Consider the following 21,253-nt stretch of genomic DNA (forward strand, 5'->3'; position numbering starts at 1 on the left):
CTCCCTCCTTCCCTCTCTTCCTTCCTTCCTCCCTCCTTTTTTCCTTCTCTTCCCTTTCCTTCCTTTTCTCCTTTCTTCCCTCCCTCTCTTCTTTCCTCCCTCCCTCTCGTTCCTTCCATTCCTCCTTCCTTCTCTCCCTCCCTCCTTCCCTTCCTTCCTTCCTCCTTGCCTTCCTCCCTCCCTTCTTCTCTTCCTTTCTTCTTCCCTCCCTCCCTCCTTTCTTCCTTCCTTCCTTTCTTCTTTCCTTGCTCCCTCCCTCCCTCCATTCTTCCTTCCCTCCCTCCCTTCCTCCCTCACAGACAGATTTTTAAAAATTCCTTCTCAATATAAAAGTTATGGAGAAAATTTTAGAGAAGAAAACAATTATTTAACCACATCCAGATTAAAGTCACCAAAATCCAGATCAGAACCTAGAACTTCTCATTTTCTTTGTGTCCAAAAATTACCCAAAGAAGAGACCACAAATATGCCTCCCAGAAATGGTAAGGAGTATCCTAGGAGACATAATAGATAAATATTTGGTAGAGACGGTGAGAAAAGGGGGTAATGATTATATACATAAAAAACCTTATCAAGCTACTATTGTTTTATTCAAACCTGTACATCACTTAAGAAACCAGCATTAATTAGTTTTATAGCTTGCCTAGCAAATAGTGATACCCTCAGTTGTCAATCTTCCCCAGAGCTCTCTAGCTTAGAATTCATGCAGAGATCCTTTGCCCTCAGCCCAGAATTTTTCTTTCATACTGTTCATATTGTTCTTTCTATATGAATGAGCCCCCCAAAATGTTCTAGAGGAAAGGAAAAGAGAATGCAAAATAAAAGCAGGCAAGGGCAGAAGGAAAACAGATGACAAACCAATGAAGGATCCAGCATTGCTAGTCTCTGAATTCAATGTCTGAGAAGGTGCTAGAGCCTCAGGATCAAAAATCAGGGGTTAGATGTTCATGAAATATAGATTTTAGTCAAGGAAGAATCCACAGTGCTAATATCAGAAGCCTTCTCTCCCCCCCCCCCCTCGCTCCCGCTTTTTTTAACCAATAGCAGAGAAACTTACATCTTGAGAATCAACACATGAGACAGGATCCTGTCTCATGTCATTAGCTAATTTTCACTCTATTTTCATTGTGTATAATGGCTGATCTTCCAGAAAAGTTCTGCTCTGAAGTTTTAAAATAATGTGGAATAGGCTTTGAGTTTCCCAGGTCTAAAGCATCGGAACAACTCAGTCAGGTCCTCCTCAGTCATTCCCAGTGGGTTGACCACTTAGTGATGAAGGGGTATTTGGCTTTTTAGTAACTTGTTAAAGTGTCTCCTGAGTTATGGAAGGAACATTGTCCCCTTGCCCTATAGATGGAATTGCAAATCTCTAAAGCATGGAAACAAAAATAGGACAACTCTTCCCCTGATTTTTTCATTTGCTATAGAAAATGAAACTCCTTTGTTCCCCTTGAATGGCACCAAAGTTAAAAATCCAAATATAAGAAATATCCCATAGAGCAAAGGAAACTAGGTAGGTGCATTAAATTAGATCAAGGATCTGAGGTCATAGACATTTCTGGACTTAGCTTATCCTGGACACAGTAATTTTTATTACTTGGTTCCTATAGGATTATAGGAAAAATATTTTATTACCTTCCTCAAGAAGTCTTATTTTATTTCTTTTACTTTGCAGGTGTTTCTATGTCCTTACCAACTAAGGGCCTAAGTGCTCATCGGAAATCATTGAACCTTGTGGATTCTCCACAGCCTCTCCTAGTAAAGGTAACATGTTTGGAATTTTAGACCCAAATAATAAAACTCATATCTCTTTTACATTTCTGAGTTTCCTTTCTTTTCTTTTCTGTTTTTAATCAAACAAAAGCTAATGCAAAAAGAAATATTCATTTTCTTGATCCCTGAGATTTTGGTCTCCTTTAACTATTCCCCTTTTCTCTATATGGGAAGTACATAATTTGCTTCAGCATATTCATGTATTTAAAATAATTTAAGCTCCTCCACATTAAATAGGAAGCTAGCTAAGGACACTCATGTTGTGTAAAGCACTAGCTCTTTTGCCTTTTGAACTAAAGAACTGGTAGGTGAACTCCAATACCCATGTTTAGGGACAGTCATCCTGTCCCTAAGCATCCAAAAGGATCATATTATGCCATATGATCCTCATAGCAACCTTGTTAGGAAGTGCTATTATTTTTCCCATCTTACATTTGAGAAAACTGGGGTAGACAAAATTGGATATAGAGGTCTGAAACCACATTTGAATCTAGGTCTTCCTGATTCCAGGCCCACTAAAGAAATATGAATAATGATTCACTAGCCTTCAAGCTGTTTAGCTTCTCCTAAATTGTTAGAAGCTTGGAAAATCTTTTGCCTCACCAGAACTTGTATCCATGACCTAGTCTTTATTGTAACATATACCATGGTTAAGATAATTCACACATAATAGTGCCTAATAAATAATAATAAAAAAAAAAAACCTTTGTCTCATGGGATGATATTTCAAGCTAGTCTCACATATTACGAGGCATAAGAAGCCAGCACATTCTCTAATCTCAGCTATTCTGTTTCATAAAACAGCATATAACACAATGCCAGAAAAGGGAAGTTTAAGCATATAAATTATAAGCAATACACAAAGGATCTGTGATTTTTTTGTTAATGAAGGAGAACTCCTAGTAGGGAAAATCCTTCCATTAAAATAGCCTTTAGCCTTTCTGCTTGATTTAGAAGATAAGTCCTAGGAAATTGTTTGAACTTTGCAAATAACTATGAAAAATGAGTCCCCAGTCTAGATTTCTGAGCATTCTATATGCTAACTACCTCTGCAGAAAGTGGTGGACCGAATGATAGTCCAATTAGCAAATTAGTGGGATTTTTGTTTTGTTTGACATCATTATTTTCTGTTTTAATTAATAAACTTCTTTACTTCGGTTTAATAGTCTTCAGAAACTGATGTCCTTTGGCCCAAGGATGCCCATGGCAATCTAGACTGTGAGAAGCTGGTGGAGCAACTGAAGGAATGCTCTAATCTGCAGGACCAGGCAGATATATTATACATTCTGTATGTTTTAAAGTAAGTGGTATAAGTGGATTGGGATTTATTGTTTTGCTTTGAATTTAACATCCTTAAACATCTATACTTTGCTAAAGTATTACTAAACTAGTAGATAAGACTCAGGCCCTGCTCCCAAGGATCTTAAAATCTAATAGAGAGAAAAACAAGTATGCAACTCTCGTTCAAGAAGGAGGACCAGGAAAAATGCTCAGAATAGAGGTTGTTGTTTTGTTGTTAGTCTTTCATTTTCTTTTTTTTTTCTTTTTTCTTTTTCTTTTTTTTTAGTATTTCATTTTCAAAAAAGACCAAGACATCAGGGAGGTGATGCCATGACACACAAATGAATTGAGTTTAAGTGAGGGAGGGCTTGCAAGGTCACCTGTCTTATTTTCCTCTCCAGAGCCATCTGGGTCCAATGACAAGATGTAGATCGAGATGACTGGAGATAGCCCTAAATAAAATGGGAAACCTCTGCCTTTTAAGCTAAAGTCTTCAAGGTCTCAGTTTGACTGAGTTTGTACCCATTCAGTGATTTATGCTAGATAGCAATTGAGACAAAGAATCTCCTTTTTCACCTAGTTCCCCCGCCCCCCCCCCCCCCCCCCCCCCCCCCAATCTAAATTGGTTGAATGAGTGAATGAATCTGAGAGGGGAAAGACCTTCAGGATTTCTGGCCAAAGCAGAAATTGCTGCTATTTACATTCTCCTTAGGGGTAAATAGTAGAGTCAGGGAGGCTTTGTAGAATAGGTATTACTTGTGATTTGGGCCTCTTAAGAAAGAAAAGCATCAATTTGAAACTTTGCCCAAAGGGCTGTAAAACTCTATATACTCATTAATCCAGCTGTGTCTCTGGATTTGTATCCCAAAGAGATCTTAAAAGGGGGAAAAGGACCCACGTGTGTAAAAATGTTTGTAGTAGCCCTTTTTTTGGTGGTTTGTGGTGGCACAGAGCTGGAAATTGAGTGGCTGCCCATCATTTGGGAAATGGCTGAATCCATCATGATATATGAATATAATGGAATGTTATTCTATAAGAAATAATAAGCAGGCTGATTGCAGAAAAGCTTAGTGAAATAAGCAGAACCAAAAGAACATTATACATGGTAATAACAAGATTATGTGATGATCAAACTGATGAACTTGGCTCTTTTCAACAGTTTGGTGATTCAGGGCAGTTCCAATAGACTTGTGATGGAAAGTACTATCCTCATCCAGAGAGAGAACTATGAAGGCTGAATGTGGATCAAAGCATACTCTCTTCATTACTTTTTTTATTGATGTTATTTATTTGCCTGTGGTTTTTTCTCCTTTTTTTCCCCTTTTGATTTGATTTTTTTTGCACAACATGACAAATATGGATATACGTTTAGAAGAATTGCCCATATTTAACCTATAACAGTCTGTCTGCTGTCTGGAAGGAGAGAGGGAGAAAACCTGGGATTTATACACTACTTGTTTATGTTGTCCACCGTCTGTACTATCTTAGGCCAATCATTGAACTTACTATTATCTAACGGGGATTCAGTTTCATCATCTGTAAAATGAGGGTATTAGACTAAAGTACATGCTAAATGTCTTTGTAGCTCTAGATGTATGATTCTGTATAAATGTCATTTATTATGATGATGATGATTCTTTATGATGCCAAAAATACTGTCAAGACACTGTCAATTTCAATAGGAGAATATACAAGTTGAATACTTTTAAAAGATGCCATTAGAAGTAATCAATGAGATATCCAAATAGCTGAAGCTTTTTTTTATATTTTAGCCATTTGGATGGAAAGCTTTCTAAGATGTATGGTGTTTTTCCTGTCTTACAATTAAACTTTTTATTCTTTTATTATTGACTTAAAGTTGTAACTATGATTAAAAAATTATGGTACTCTGACTTCGTATCTTAGGATATTTAATATTATATTACTTAGCTTCAAACTATACAATTGTGGGATCCATTGCTTACTTTTTATAAAATTTTCCAAGTTTTCCTTTATTGGCACAGCCAGTAGCTATAGTCTTCATTATTAATCTTTTATTTGTTTTTGACTGGAAATCTCAGCTTTAGAAAGGGAAAAAAGTTCTTTCTATGAGCCAGGAGGAGAAATTGATAGAATAAGTAAAGACATGCAGAGTTTTAAAAAAGGAGATAAGTTAAAGAAGCCAATCACAGATTGATGGCTTCAGTCTCCTCAGCAAGATCATCTATTGAGAGAGACAAGTTGGGATTGCAGTTGGGGCTTTGAAAAGAGGGTCTTGTTGGAAGTATGAAAAGAATTTATAAGATAAATGAAAGGATAACTAACTGTTTAATAATGAAGTCCCTAGGAAGACTACAATATAAGTTATAGCAGATCCAATAGCAAGATTTTGAAATTTAATCTGCAAATATTTTGCATTTGGGGATTAGAAATGTTAGCCAAACTGGGCTTATATTCCAAAGAGATTTTAAAGAAGGGAAAGGGACCTGTATGTGCAAAAATGTTTGTGGCAGCCCTCTTTGTAGTGGCTAGAAACTGAAAATTGAATGGATGCCCATCAGTTGGAGAATGGCTGAATAAGTTGTGGTATATGAATGTTATAGAATATTATTATTCTGTAAGAAATGTCCAGCCGGATGATTTCAGAAAGTCCTGGAGAGACTTACACGAACTGATGCTGAGTGAAAGTTCATTGTATACTTCAACAACAATACTATATGATGATCAATTCTGATAGACGTGACTCTCTTCAACAATGAGATGAATCAAATCAGTTCCATTTGTTCAATAATGAAGAGAACCAACTATACCCAGCAAAAGAACTATGAGAAATGAGTATGAACCACAACATAGCATTTCCACTCCCTCTATTTTTGTCTACTTGCATTTTTTATTTCTTTCTCAGGTTATTTTTACCTTATGTTTAAGTCCAATTTTTCTTGTGCAGCAAAATAACTGTATGGATATGTAAACATATATTGTGTTTAACATATACTTTAACATATTTAACATGTATGGTCTACCTGACATCTAGGGGAAGGGGGGGGAGGGGAAGGAAGGGAAAAGTTGAAACAGAAGGTTTTGCCAGGGTCAATGATGAAAAACACCCATGTATATATATCTTGTAAATAAAAAGCTATAATAATTTTTTAAAATGTAGTAAATAATAAAAAAGAAAAGTTAGCCAAGTGAAAACTCTGCAGGGTCAAGGGAACAAGAGATTTTCTTTAGCCTTGGTATTAATCCCAACCAGACTAGTTAAGAGATCCTTCATGCAAAATATTTTCATTTATACAAAGGCAATACCATCCCTACATTGGTGCACTATTGCTACTTGTAAAAAAAAATTTCAATGTAGTTTTTCACAATTTCTTGAGATTGGCACTGTAAGACAACATGGCATGAAGAATAATTTGTATTTTTAAAAATTCTTTAGTAGACTTCTCTTTGCTAAATAAGACATTTAATGATAAGCTGTCCATGACTGCTTATCCTGTGCTATAAAAAATATGTAGTTTCTAAACCCTGTCTTTTCTGGACAAATCCCCAATATTAGTATTTCTACCTCTTCCTTTTCAGGGGCCCTGATTGGGATACCAATCTCTCTGGTCAGCATGGTGTTACAGTCCACAATCTTCTTAGTGAGCTCTACCGAAAAGCAGGATTGAACAAAGAATGGGGTCTGATTCGTTACATTTCAGGTCTGCTGAAGAAAAAAGTAGAAGTCCTTGCAGAGGTGTGAGAAAAGTATGGTTGTTTGTCATTATTATTCTGGCTTTCATATAACAACACTGTTTTTGAAACTAAGATTAAGCCCTGAAGTGAGGAAAAAGGAGTGAGAATATATATTTACCCAAGACTCAGTACAAGTAGATTCATTCTCATTCTCTCTTTTTCTCTTTTATTTGATCTCTTTCTCTTTCTGTTCCTTCTTTTTTCACACACACACACACAAATACCTATGGATATATATTATATGGTTTGATGTTACATTTAAGTATACATACGCATATAATATACATTTGGATTTATTAAACACATTAAAATTCTGCCCTAGTTTCACTTCATAGTGTAGAGGTTATCTTAGGTTGCCACAAGATGTACCACATAATCTCTGATAGGTCCCACCAAATTGGAAAGGCTTCAAGTGCAAACCTGGCAGTGAATTATATGTCTCTTTTTTTCTGAGGATCAGTTTAGCTAGGTTTAAGCGATATATATCACCAAGCTGGCTATAAAGTAATGAATTTTTCAGACACAAGAACTTTATCAAGACTTTTCTATCAAGGCAAAAAGGGCTTATGTTCTACTTTTGTAAAAGAAGTATTCACAATTAGTGAAACCATAGAATCTTCATGTTTTGAAGTCTTTTCTGAAATTGAAAAATGGCTGCATCAAAGGTATATGGTGGTAAAGTTTAGCACTTCTGTGTTTCTTCCATTTTTGTTCTTGGAAGAATTCTTCATATTATCAACTTGGTGGAAACACCCAGTAGTCTAATTTGTAGATTATTAGGGACCTTTTCTTTTCCTTGCTTCCATCAGAAAATGAGCTAAGAAAATGGAACAAAGCTAATTCATTTTGTTCATTTGGAACTAGATTTGCTAAAGAATGAGATTTAAATGTATTATAGTTAATTCTCAATCTGTCATTCTACTAATGAGAGATCTTTAGTAGCTGGTACTTTGACATAGCTATAATCATAATTTAAACCACAAGGTTTCTGGACTATTCTCTGAATCATTCTAAAGAGTGATTTTGTTGCAGCCAACATTGTTGATAGTTCTTAATGTTTTGTTGTTTTGAAATGTTTTATTGTTTTGAAAATTGACAGTTCTTTAAGTAATATTAGTTAGGGCTAGGTATGGCAGAAACAGATGAAAGGTTTGATAAGAAACTTTTTTATATTAATTTTTTAAAAAAATCCTGAAAGTCTCATACACTCTCCTTGTTATGCAATTAATCAACATGCCACTACGAGCCATTCTAGGCAAGCAGTGAAACAGTGAAAAAACATGAAATAACATGGTGGTATTTATAATGTGATATCTGGTCACATAAGCTAAATTGAAATTTCAAAGGCTCCAGGAAAAGATAATGGCATTTTTCAGACCTTGCTTAGGATACAGAAATATTTTGTCCTTCTGGGTGGTATTCATCGTAATTGTCCCAGAACTAGGATCTCTGACAAACCAGGCTATTACATTCCCAGTCTCCTGCCCTCCTTCTTAGTAGTTGGTAACTAAGTGGGCACTAGAACAGGGATAGAAACACTCTCCAAAGAGTCACAGTAGTCTTGTCCTGAAAGCTGGCATTTTTGCTATATCACGATCATTTAGTAACGAAGTAGGGCCCTTTGTGCATTGTGCTCTTAACTTCTCTTTTTTTTTGATGTGTGCCCAGGCATGTACAGACCTGCTGTCCCATCAGAAGCAGCTCACAGTGGGTCTCCCGCCAGAGCCCCGAGAGAGGACCATCTCTGCGTAAGTCTCATCTGCCAGGGGCCTAGACCCTAAGGGAGGTAGGTAGTGATGAAGCAAAAATGGTCTCCTGCTCATCATCTAGGGCTAAAGAGCATCCCTATTTTGAGGGAGCAGCATGAACTAGAGGATAGAATACTGACTTAGAGTTAGGAGGACCAGGGTTCCAAATCTGCTTCTGACATTTATTAACTATCAGTTTATTCACTTAACCTTCCTGAGCTTCAGTCTCCTCAGTGGTAAAAATGGTAATAATAATATTACCTACACTGAGGATAAAATAAGAAAGTATTTTGCCAAATTTAAATGTACAGTATATAAATGGTGATTTGGGGCTTATCAGGCAGCTATTATCTAAATTGAAATATAAATTCTTAAAAGACACATGGAAATGAGTATTAGTACTGATTGTCATTCCATCTGATTTTCTTCTCTAGCCCTCTTCCCCCTGAAGAATTGACCCAACTTATCTATGAAGCCAGTGGGCAGGATATCAGCATTGCAGTCCTTACACAGGTTAAGATTCTGAAGAGGAGTCATTTATTTTGTATTTCTTTTAAGTGGGTAGTAGGACTTCTGCTGACTGAAATCATCAATTTCACATTTACTAACTGTGCTTCTTTGTTAATGTCAGGAAATTGTGGTTTACTTGGCGATGTATGTCAGGTCCCAACCCAGTCTCTTTGTGGAGATGCTCAGGCTCCGAATTGGTCTTATTATTCAGGTGATGGCAACCGAACTGGCCCGGAGTTTGAATTGCTCAGGTAGTATCATTGGGATAAGCAAACAAGGAAACTAGTCTCTAGATTTTACATGTTCATAGTGCTTTGAGTGCATTGTTCAATCTTTAAGTACAAAAACATACAGTAATTATTATTTTTACCCTACCCACAAAGTATCATATTGTAAGGAAACTCCCTGAAGTTTCTGAGATATGGCAATTGTATCAGGTGTATAAATAGTCACAATTCATAAGCTACTGTCATTTTGAATCCTACTCAGGAAGTTATTGTAAAGTGTTAAGAGTTTCTTTAATACTGTAGTCATGTAATTATTTATTTATCTGGGGGCCAGGGTGAGGGTTTTAAGCTGTAACTTCCTTAGCATAAGGAGTGAAGAAACTCCCCATACCAGTGCATATTGGCAATTGGTCTCTATCCTTAAAAACTTGTCTCTGGGAGCTGAGAAGTTAAGTTCAAGATCATTTAAACAATATGCATTTGAAGTGGATCTTAAATCTAAACCTGGTGGGCCTTGACACCGTGGCTAGCTTACTCCCCTTTCTGTCATGTCTCAGTGATACTTTGTTTCATTGATAAACAAGTGGTTTTGCCCTACACAAAAAAAGAATAATACTGAATCATTTTCAAGTCCAGCTTTCATCACATTAACCCAAAGAAATGGTTAATGAGATTTTGGTCACAAAGACACTCTCAACAGAAAAAACTTGGCCACAAGGGACTTTCTTTCAGGGATTATCAAATCTATACACAGTCTGGTGTCTTATATATAAGATGTGTTTCTTTGTAGGAGAAGAAGCTTCTGAAAGTTTGATGAACCTTAGTCCTTTTGATATGAAAAATCTCTTACACCATATTCTAAGTGGAAAAGAGTTTGGTGTTGAAAGAAGCAGTAAGTAAACAATGACTTGAATACTTATGTGACAAAAATTCAATATATGATACAATATAATATATATACAATGAAGAAAAAATCCTAACCATCATCATGTCTTATTTATGCAAGTTAAACTAAGAAATATAAACATAGTATGAATAGTGGCAATAAACTCTATTAATAAGATTAACTAATTTTTCCCCCTTTGTTGTCTCCCATTTAATATTATATCCGTCTGTATTCCCCACCACATTATTTCCAGTTCAATTGAGTTCAATTTAATATGGGTAAATGTAGAGGGCTGAAACTCTTGAGTTGTTGCACTGAGGTCGGTTCAAGCACTTAGGGCTAATTACTGATTGGACAATACTCTATGGGCATGTGCTTGGGAAATGGCCCTTCCCACTATCCTGTGCTGGCTCGATAATTGGTGTATACAAAGAATTGCAGGAGGGACTAGAGGGTGGAGTAAGACTAGCCAGAGTCACTTTGGCAGTAGACAAGGAAGAAGGAGGTTGAGGAGATTCTGCTTCCATCCTGTTCACTTCTACCCCTAAAAACTAAGAATAAAGACTAAGGACTTTTGCTTATCCTGACTCTGGCTGTTTCTAAGGTACCAGGTGGTAAAGGAGCTTCAGAGATGAATAAAATGTATATCCTAAGAAATGCTAACCATTAATAGCATAGATAATATAATCTGTGTGTAGAAATACATAAGTCTTTGAAGGTCACAAGGAGGGATCAAATCACATTTCACATTATTTTATTCACTGAGTAAGCATTTATTAAAATGCACTATTTGCCAAAAACTGAGCTAAGCATTAGAGATAAAAATTCAAAAGCAGAAAATTCCCTGCCCTCAAGGAACTTACATTTTAGCTTGAGATTGATTCTTCAAGTCAGAAGTGGGGATGGGGATGGGGGGAGGGAGAGAGTATTGCAAGCATTAAAGGCATAGGAGATGGAAAAGGGAATGTTCTACATGAAGAACAGCAAAAAAAAAAAAAAAAAAAAAAAAGGCCAGTTTATCAGGAAATTGTAAAGAAGAGTAATAAAGCTGGCAAGGTTAGAGCAAGGTTGTGAAGAACTGGAAATGCTAGAAGAGTTTATATTTTATCCTAGAATAGGGATTCTTAATATGAGGTCCATGAACTTTTTTTAAAAAATGCTTTTGAAAACTGAATTAGCTCTCTTTTGGGAAACCCATTATTTTGCTTTATGCATTTAAAAACCTTATTCAGAAAAAGAGTTCATGGTACAGCTGGATTGATCACTGAACTTCTAGTCAGGAGGACCTGAGTTCAAATGTGGCCTCAGACATTCACTAGCTGTGTGACCTTGGGCAGGTCAATTAATCTCTCACCAAAAAGCCTAAACAAAACAGAAAAAAAGAGTCCATAGGCTTCACTAGACTGCCAGAAGGGTCCATAATACAAAAAAAAGGGTAAGAACCCCTGTTCTTGAGAGAACAAAGAGTTACCAGAGCTTCTTGAACTGGAAAGTGAATGGTCAAACTTGTACTTTAAGAATACTTCTTGAACAACTGTGGAGAGTATATTTGAAAGGGAAGAGATTTGAGTCTGGGAAGCCCATTAGAGGCTATTCCAGTTGTAAACATGACTTACTGATGACCTAAACTAGAATGGTGACCTTGTGAATAGAGAGAAGGTATGGACTTGTAGAGATAGAACATAAAAATCTGGTTGGATATGAAGATTGAAAGGGAAGAATAGAGGAAGATCCCAAAATTGCTAATATGGGTGAAGATAATCTTGTTCTCTATAGAAAAAAATAGAAAATGGAGGTAAAGATCAGTTCTGATTTGCATACTAGGGTTTTAAATGCCTTTGGGAAATATGTACAATAGGCAGTTGGTGATAGAGAATGGGCTCAAGAGAAACATTAGGATTAGATATATGATTCTTAGAATTTTCTGCACAAACAAGACTCAGGGAGAGAAGAAAGGTGAAAGGGAGTGATAACTCGGAGTTAGAAGAAAAATCACCAGTTATCTGGTTCATCTTATACTGTATGAGAAGCTCCTCCTAACTGGGGACTCATTTTCCCTTATCAAGCCATTCTTCTTTGTACCAAAGTATTTTAGGTGATAATCACAGTTACGCGAGCACCTGTATTTTATACCTAACAAGAATTTTTAAATTAAATGTCTATATCAAACCTACTATTATGTGAGGAAACACACATGTTTATGCTTTAAGAATAAATGTCCAAAATTCATAAAGAACCATAAAATGTTATATCACATACACACAGATGTCTTTTCAGTACCCTAGGATGTTCTGATATTGGATTTTGTATATTTTTATTATCTAAGAAACCTTTAAAACCAAAAACCTTTTCCCATAAATTGTAGTGATTAATTTGCTTGAACAGAATAATTGCAAACTAATCTAGACAAGTAGTTAAGATAGTACCAGAATCCCTGAGAAACCTGGCAACCCCAAATACTTAAGTCTTCTTTTCCTAAAGACATTTCAATTGTAATTGAAGCGATTCTGGTTTGTTTTGTTGTTGTTGTTGTTGTTTTTTAATAATAGAGCTAAACTATTTGTGGACCATTTGTGAATTTACATAATCAAGTCAAAGAATTAAGCTGTGAGCTGTTAATGGTTTTGATTTGTCATAATACAGAATACTTTAAGTACATTGTGGTGGGGTTTTTTTCTTCTCAAAATTTATACCCAACCAACAAATAAAAACTGTAGTACATAATCAGATATTTTGTTTTCTTTCACTCCTCCTGAATTGAGTACTAGAAGCCTTTCCCCAAAAATTAATTTTGATTATTTCAAAATGACAGTCCTTTAAAACATAAATTTATAAGTTAAATGTTTGTGTTTCTCAACATAATAGTATACAAGATATATAGAGTTAATTTTAAAATTCTTATTTCATATAAAATATGTCTCTTAAAATATGTGTAACTTAACAGTGTCACCTAAAATGAGTTTTCTTCATTAAAAGACAATATAGAGAAAATGTATTCAAATATTATTCCCTCCCTCAGATGTTGTAGAGGATAATGCTTAGGCACCCAGAGCAGTTTTGTTTTGCTTTTTTAATCCTTTTATACCTTGGATTCCAGTGGCTCAGACAGGAGGAGAAACCTGAATTTCAAATGCCAAAATAAATAAATAATAAGAAATACTAAATGAAACAAACAAAAAAAAGTATAGTACAGTAGTTGGAATTTTCTCGAATTATTTGCCAGAAGGTCTATGTAACAGAGTAAGCAAATGGCAAGTCTGGGACTAGAAATCTAGAAGTGATAAAATCAAGGAAATGAAGGCCCAAACTTTATAAACATATTCCAGAATTGACCGGTGGTCATGAATGTTTTTTCTCTTCAGCATGTGCTTCTTGTTTCTGTTACACAATGAAAAACTGGTGTTTTTGTTTTAAAAGAAGGTAGTTTAATGTTTTAATATTGTTTAATACATTTCAACCAATTCATTATAACAAATCGGCCAAAAAACAACAAACAACCTATTTTTTTGATTTGATTATGTAAATTCACAAATGATCCACAAACAATTTAGCTCTGTTTAAAAAATCAGATTACAGCAGTCTCAATGACAAGTAGAAAAGTCTTTAGGACTAGATGACATAAGGGAATTGCTTTGTTTCCTAGAAGCTATAAGTAAGGTTCTGGTACAGAAGAAAGGGAAGAAGACTATCCAACCCAAGTATATGCTTAATTTGCTAGCACTTTTAATATGTTGGGTTTTTTCCTTTTCAGTGCGGCCTATTCACTCCTCTGCATCTAGCCCAGCTATCTCAATTCATGAGGTGGGCCATACTGGAATCACCAAAACAGAAAGGAGTGGTATTAATAGATTAAGAAGCGAGATGAAACAGGTAAGAAAATCTTCTGCAGAGGGGAAGTGTGGGTCCTTTGGTGTTTTCTTTTCCCTCAAAATGATTGAAATCCAATGTTCTTTAGTTTTCATGGCTTCAGATCCTTTTCCTTTTATATAAGGTAGATTTCAGATGTAGCAAGAAATGGGTTCCCTACATAAAGCCCTCTCCTCTCTACTGCCCTGCAATTGCTTTTTGTTGTTTTTACATTGTTAGTAAACACTTGTCAGTAATTTTCCTCATTTGTAGAAAGTATTTCATTTAGACTATAACATCTTAAAACAGAGCTTATAATAAAATACATTTTGTTTGTCTTGAAAAAGCAGGTTTGTAATTATTGTAATTATTGTGACCTTCAGGTGATAAGGGGAAGAAAAGAGTATAATGATTCAAATAGACTGTTTTGATTTTTTTACTCACACACCTACAGAGGTGTTTATTTGTTGCTTGTGTTTCTGTTTAATTCTTCATCCTACTCTTATGTAACATGAAATTCTCCCAGTGAATACATTTTTTTTCCCTCCATTTTTGGCAAAGGTTTGAAGAAAGGTAGCTTTTTCTTTTCATTAGTAAACAGACTGGCAGCTCAGACTTAGTGCTTCTATTGTCTAATACTTGTGTATAAGAATGTTTTTCTTAATCCATTGGTTGAGTATTTATTGATAAGATCACTGCTATAGGCATATGTAAGAATAATTTATTTGAAAACTGCTTAATGTTTACTACCTAATTCTTAATTACAAATGTCTAGGAGGTTTAGTGCTGATGAGCAGGTGAAAGAAACAGGACTGGCTTTGGATCTATTGTGCATGATTTTCTTTAAGCTCAAATCTTAAAGAAAAGCTGTCTATACTAACAAATTTAAATGTACCTGGACCAATTCTGCAAACATTTAGTAAACATTGCTTACTCTGCTGGGCTCTATGCTAAGCATAAGGGATACAGGAGTAAGTAAAAAGAAATAAATTTCCTTCCCTCACAGGAGCTCATATTAAGGAAATATAGTAAGTCTTTGTGGAGGGAAATATGAAATAAAGTGAGATGGTTTTTGCCTTTAGGTCAACATTGTCCAGTTAGTCACCATTTCTCAATCTGTCCTCTGGAACTATACATGAAACAAAGTCATGTTCTGTACTTCAGAAATAGGAAGGAAGGGAAGGAGGGAGAGAGGAAGGAAAGAAGAGAAAGATTAAGTAGTTGGAAGAAAATCTTGTAAAATGGGTGGTGAAGATGATCTCCCATCCTTTTTTATAACACTGAGAACACAGCAGTTTATAACAATGGAAAGTGCACAAGAAAAGGGGGCAAAAGATTTTTGGGGTCAGGCTCTTAGAGTCATTGAACCTCGTTTTTTCCTTTGTATAACTGAACTATCTTCTCTTTGTCTTAACTGAGGTTTGTCACAAGAATCAAACAATATAAAATACTTTGGAAAATATGCTATATAAATTCAAATTTATATACTAACAAGAGAGAAAACATTTGGCTCTCTCCTACACTGCTGAGTTCAGTTACCAACACAGAGTAAAAAAAGAGACTTTTGTATGCCCAACAGCCTACCAGAAATGTGATATCTAGTTGGTCTCCCAATGTTTTAATAGTTATATTTCTTTCCAGATATAATCAAGTCTTTCTAGTTATATAAACTTTACTCTTGTGAATTCAGAGCAGAACACAGTTGTCAGTCCCTAACTTCTAGTTTACGCCAATGGTGCTCAAAGAGAAATAACTTAGGTTTTTTCTTTAGCTTTTCCTTGACTTACCACTTGATGGCACCAAGTTTGTATCCTTCATGTTCATATAAAGTTAAAAATCAGTGTAATTCTACCCTAAAATGCCTTGTTTTGCTTAGTTGGTAGTGGGATTAAATTAACTTTTCCTGACCAGTTGAAAAATTCTATATTTAGTCACTCAAACAAAGAAAGACATTTCACAAGAGACATTTAACAGATTTTATAAACTAAGCAACTCAATCTATGGTTTTAAATAATACTTCCAGCCCTAATTTCTATCCAGTTTATAAAGGCCATTTCTTACATTATTTTTAAACTAGAAAGGATAATACAAATAAGAGAATGCTTCTGAATTCTCAAACAATATAGACATGTTTGTTTAATGAGAATTTGACTAATGTAGTAATGGTTACTTTGCTAATCTGGGCATAATTTTCATAATTCTAATATACTTTATAGATGTTAACCTGGATATCACCCAGGAAACAAATTGCTTGTTAACTTGGTCATCTCCATGATTGGTAGGAATGTGGGTGGGTTGAATGAATGAATTTTTTTCTGTTTTAATGAGGGTGTGCTTCTATAATTCCATGTCTTTCTGTTACTTTTTTTTTTATTTTCACCTTACTCCTTTCTGCAATTTATTATTCAGTTGTTGTATGTTATTAAGGTATTTGTTTTTTGTTTTATAGTTATTTTCTGTGGGCCATTCCATGTCCAGCAGCATTCACTCTTCCAAATCCATGGTAAAATATCCATTATGAGTATATTACATTATATTCTTTGTCACTTTTTAATTTGTAGCCTTGGAAACTTCTTTTAATTTTTCCCTTACTTTCACCTCCCACCTTATCCTAATCTGATACTTGAGAAAGACTTTTAGGGGCTTTGGAGAAGTACTGTGACAGGTAAGTAGTGTAGAAGCTGACAGAATCCCACATACAGCCTGCGACCTTGCGGAGGCAGACATGAAATCTTTAAAAGTTCTAGAATGGAAACTTGTTTTCAGTTTTTAAAAAAGAAAAAACCTTTAACTTCTGGCATTTCCTGAAGTGTAATTCTGTTCCTTATTGGACAGCTCCCTCTCTCTCCATCACATCCCTATTATCTCCATGTCTGAATAGAATATAATCTTCTTGAAGGCAGAGCCTATTTTTCTTTTGTCCTTTCAGTGATTAAATCAGCCCATGTGATCCAAACCTTTCATTCCATTAACAAATGGAATTCTCAGCATTAGAAATTTCCTGCACCAAAGCAAGTTAGCAACTGTTTTGTAAAGTCATAGTAATCTAGGCATTAAGATTAATTGACTTTACCCTGTTGACACAGCTTAATTCTTGAGGCCAGCCCTTTGTCCAATAAGTTTTGGTTAAATTGAATAGAATTAATTTTAGAGTGCTTTGTCATGGTGTAATCATAGATTATTTCTACCAGTCTGATTAAAATTTAAATTTATTTTCTCACTTTGACATGAGGTCTGAGATTAGGAAAAGGAAAGAGAAATAGTGCTTTTGGCAAAGATATAACTGCTTTGCTTTTCTGGATTTAAACTAGATATAGAACCATCAGCTGAGGCATTGATGAGCACAGCAGTAATTTCTTTTACTTATGCCTAATTGTTGCCTCATTTAAAGGGTCTTAATGAGACAGACCAAACAATTTATACTCCCTACTACTTAAAAATAAGACCCCATGAAGTAAAAACAGACATGCAGAGAAAATTCTACCTTAATTTCTGATAGTGCATCAAAAAGTTAGAGTATATTAGAAAATTATAAAATGAAATATATTTTAGAACTGAAAGTGAAAGAAAATACTAGAGTTAGAAAAGTTGTGAAAATCTTTAAATTACCCTTCTGTAGTTTGGAAGTCAGAGATTTATATGTAATCTTCTGAAGAGGAGCCTTTTATGAGCCTTCTCCTAAGGAGGCAATCTTCATATTCAATTCTTTTCTTTTTCTCCAAATCACCCATACAAGTTCAGAGGTATAACCAATGCCCAATTTGCTTCCTAATTCTGTATATTGAGTAGCCCACTGAGGTCAAGTCAATTCAACTAGCATTAATTAAGCACCACCTCAGTGCTAAACGTGAGGCTAAATGCTGGGAATATAAAGACAAAAATGAAAAGAGTCACATCTCTCAAGGAGTGGAGATTTCTCTCTATTGGAAGACAGGATGGGATGCTACCCTTGAACACTTACTAAGAGATTTTTCTATATTAATTTTAAAGAAGTGCTGTTAATATGAGGATAGGAATTTAACAATAACCAAACCTTTAATCATAGGAAAATTATTTTCTCTGAAAGAAATAGACATACTTTTAGGAAAAAGAAAGAGGGTGAAGCAGTTCTTCTCCTCCCTACATTACAGGAACATGTATTCCTAGTATAGAGGCAGGAGGAATTAAATAGAATAAAGAAAAAGTATGAGGATAAACATCTTCTGGTGCAAAAGACAAAAAAATGGGAGGAGGACTGTATTAGGATGATATGAGGTTAGAAAGATTTAAAAGCAGTGTAGGTTTCATGTGTCCATCTTTCCTTCTTAGAAATATCATTTTCCTTTTTATAATCTGTTGAATTCTTGATGGGACCAGACTTCAGGGGCAAATAAATGACTTTTCAGTCTAGTAATTGATTTTGTAGAACTGGTATTTTTGCTTCTTGTAAATAAATACCCAGTATTATTCTCAACTCTCTGGTTAATATATTTAATCCACAAGCCTGAAAATAAAAGGTTGTATAGGCTTAAAATCACATAAAAGGAATATTTTTCAGGCAATAATATGGTCTACAGATGTCATTCTTGCAACCATCATGATGTCTGAAAACTGTGAGCATAATTCTCTTAGAAGTAGTCTTGATCTGAAGTAATTTATTCCTTCTAAGTTTGGAATCATTTGAAAACTACAGCAATTATTCATATCAGGAGAGGGTTACTAGATAATAATAGCTGAACTTTTAAAACATGGAGTTAGGAGGATATGGGTAAGATACTGAATGTGAGTATCATTAACTGTAGTGACCCTGAGCCAGCCACTCACTCACTCTTGAGGCTAAAATTTGTCTTCCTCAAAGGCAGTAATGTGTTATATAAATGTCAGATATTCAGACCTTTAAGAGTAGCTTATTAAACAGTATTTAATTCAATACAATTAAATTTAGCTTCCAAATATATCCTAAATACAACCAGGAAATGCAATTGAAGAAATACTTAAGTGCCTGTTATGAGTAAAACGCAGTTCTAAATAGTAGAGATACAAAGATTCTCTTCTCCAAGAGCTAATAAGGAGAAAGGCATGTGCACAAATATTTGTTACACAAAGAGATCCAAGAATAGTGTTGTAAGAACTGAGGAAAAAGAAATCACTTTCTTTTTCGAAAGGGAGAGATCAAGGGAGGTGGAATCTTAATTGTGCTTTAGAGGTAAAAAAGGACTGGAGGGAGGAATTAAAGGAAATCCATTCTAGGACTGGAAACTTGGTTTGAACAAAGACATGGAAATAAGAAAGGGCTAGACAAGAATGGGGAAAAAGGAGTATTTTGTTTTTGTGAAATACAGAGTGCATGATTTTTGTTTTTCTTCCTGGGTTATTTTTACCTTTTGAATCCAACTCTTCCTGTGCATCAAGAGAACTATTCAGTTCTACAAACATATTTGTATCTAAGATATACTGTTTTACAGTATATGTATATGTATATAAATATATACATATTTAACATGTATAGGACTGCCTGCCATCTAGGGGAGGGGATGAAGAGAGGGAAGAGAAAAGTTGGAACAAAAGTGAGTGGAAGGGATAATGTTGTAATTATATAAAAAAAAAAAAAAAAGAAAGAAAGAAAGAAAGAAAGAAAAGAAAAGAAATATAGAGTGCATGTAAAAAACTGTTTTACAAAAATGAAGCATTCTTCTGTAGAGGAGAATAGTAAGATTAAGAAGGTAAGTTGGAGCCAGATTGTGGAAAACATGCCAAAAAAAAAAAAAAAAAAAAAGGATTTATTTAGGTGCTATTGGAGTGCTGAGAGTTTTTTGAGTAGAAATGGCTTGGCTAGTAAAATATTAGGAATATTTCCTGCCACTTTGAATTATTAACAGAAACAGCCTTTAAAAAAACTAAACACAATGACCTTTGTCAGATACTCAATCAAGAAAATGTGCAAGTCAGTGTTGTAATAACTATTAAATGCTGCCATTTTTAATACGGGAATTGACTTAATTTGCCTATGTGCCATGATTCTTAGACTGTCTAAAGGCTACTTATCTTTACTGCAGAGATGCAGTACTCCTTCTTCACCTACTGGGACAGTGTCATCTTCTGACTCTGGTGGTCATCATCTCAGCTGGGGAGAGCGCCAAGGGCAGTGGCTACGTCGAAGAAGGTTGGATGGTGCCATTAACAGAGTTCCAGTGGGGTTCTACCAAAAAGTGTGGAAGATTCTTCAGAAGGTGAGCAGGACATAAAGGAAGAATAAGTTGATGAAGGGCAGACTAGGTTATATTCTGATAGGATTAGGGAATGAGGTGACTCCTGAGCAGAAAGCTCCGAGAACATGCACTTGGATATTGTGTGGCAAAGAATGGTGACCTTGGAATTGGGAAAGAATTATGCTTGAAAAATACCAGCTTTGGGGGCAGCTAGGTGGCTTAGTGGTTAGAGCACCACCCCTGAAGTCAGGAGGACCTGAGTTCAAATCTAATCTCAGACACTTAACACTTCCTGGCTTTTTGACCCTAAGCAAGTCATTTAACCCCAATTCCCTTAGGAAAAAAAGAAAGAGAAAGAGAAAACTACCAGCTTCTGTGACAGGAAAAATCAAAATCACAGATTTGAAAGGGACCTTAAAGGCCTTCAAGTTCTACCTTTCTATTCCACCTCCAAGTGTTTGACGATCCTACAACTCCCATGTTGCATATAGACTCAGTGAATTTGTACTTAATCCATAAACATTCATTAAACACCCAGGGGGCATCTTAGTTTTGCAGTGAATAGAGCGCCAACTCTGGAGTCAAGAAAACCTGAGTTCAAAATCTGACTTCAGACACTTGACCTTAGTAGTACCTAAACCTGGGCAAATCACTTTAACCCTATTTGCCTCAGAAGCAAGCAAACAAACCAGCATCCAGTCACTATGCTAAGCTTGAAATATAAAAAAAACAGCATAAGATAGTTCCTATTTTCAAGAAGTTTACAACCTAAAAGGGGAGGTAATAAGGAAACAAAGAATGAATAAAAAGCTACATATGAGATGAATAAGAAATAACTAAAATAGTGTAACCTCTGTACCCTGAAAATTTGATAAGCATGCCATAAACATGAATAATAGGCAGAAAATCAACATTCCTTAAGTGTTTGCAATGAACCAGGCATAATGGAGCTGCATATATAAAGAATAAGACAATGCTCATTCCAAGGGAGCTTATATTTTATTAAGGGTGAAAACAAGTGTAAGTGTATTTATATTAACTTTATATTTGTACTATGTGTAAATATACATGTGTATATGT

At 35.2% G+C, this 21,253-nt stretch overlaps 1 protein-coding gene across 3 annotated transcripts in view; it reads left to right on the top strand.

Annotated features, from left to right (window-relative positions):
• PHKA2 (phosphorylase kinase regulatory subunit alpha 2) overlaps positions 1-21,253 on the top strand; it is a 128,479-nt gene that overhangs the window by 96,916 nt on the left and 10,310 nt on the right. For 2 of the 3 annotated variants that reach the window (XM_031958910.1, XM_031958912.1), the window contains exons 20-29: positions 1,676-1,764; positions 2,940-3,073; positions 6,613-6,769; positions 8,437-8,516; positions 8,951-9,029; positions 9,148-9,277; positions 10,044-10,145; positions 13,891-14,009; positions 16,435-16,488; positions 20,021-20,194. In XM_031958910.1, the coding sequence (XP_031814770.1) occupies positions 1,676-1,764; positions 2,940-3,073; positions 6,613-6,769; positions 8,437-8,516; positions 8,951-9,029; positions 9,148-9,277; positions 10,044-10,145; positions 13,891-14,009; positions 16,435-16,488; positions 20,021-20,194 (1,118 nt within the window). The remainder of the gene's footprint in view (positions 1-1,675; positions 1,765-2,939; positions 3,074-6,612; positions 6,770-8,436; positions 8,517-8,950; positions 9,030-9,147; positions 9,278-10,043; positions 10,146-13,890; positions 14,010-16,434; positions 16,489-20,020; positions 20,195-21,253) is intronic. The other variant, XM_031958911.1, reaches the window with a different exon arrangement.

The sequence above is a fragment of the Sarcophilus harrisii genome, chromosome 3 (assembly GCF_902635505.1).
Source record: "Sarcophilus harrisii chromosome 3, mSarHar1.11, whole genome shotgun sequence".
Taxonomy (NCBI): domain Eukaryota; kingdom Metazoa; phylum Chordata; class Mammalia; order Dasyuromorphia; family Dasyuridae; genus Sarcophilus; species Sarcophilus harrisii.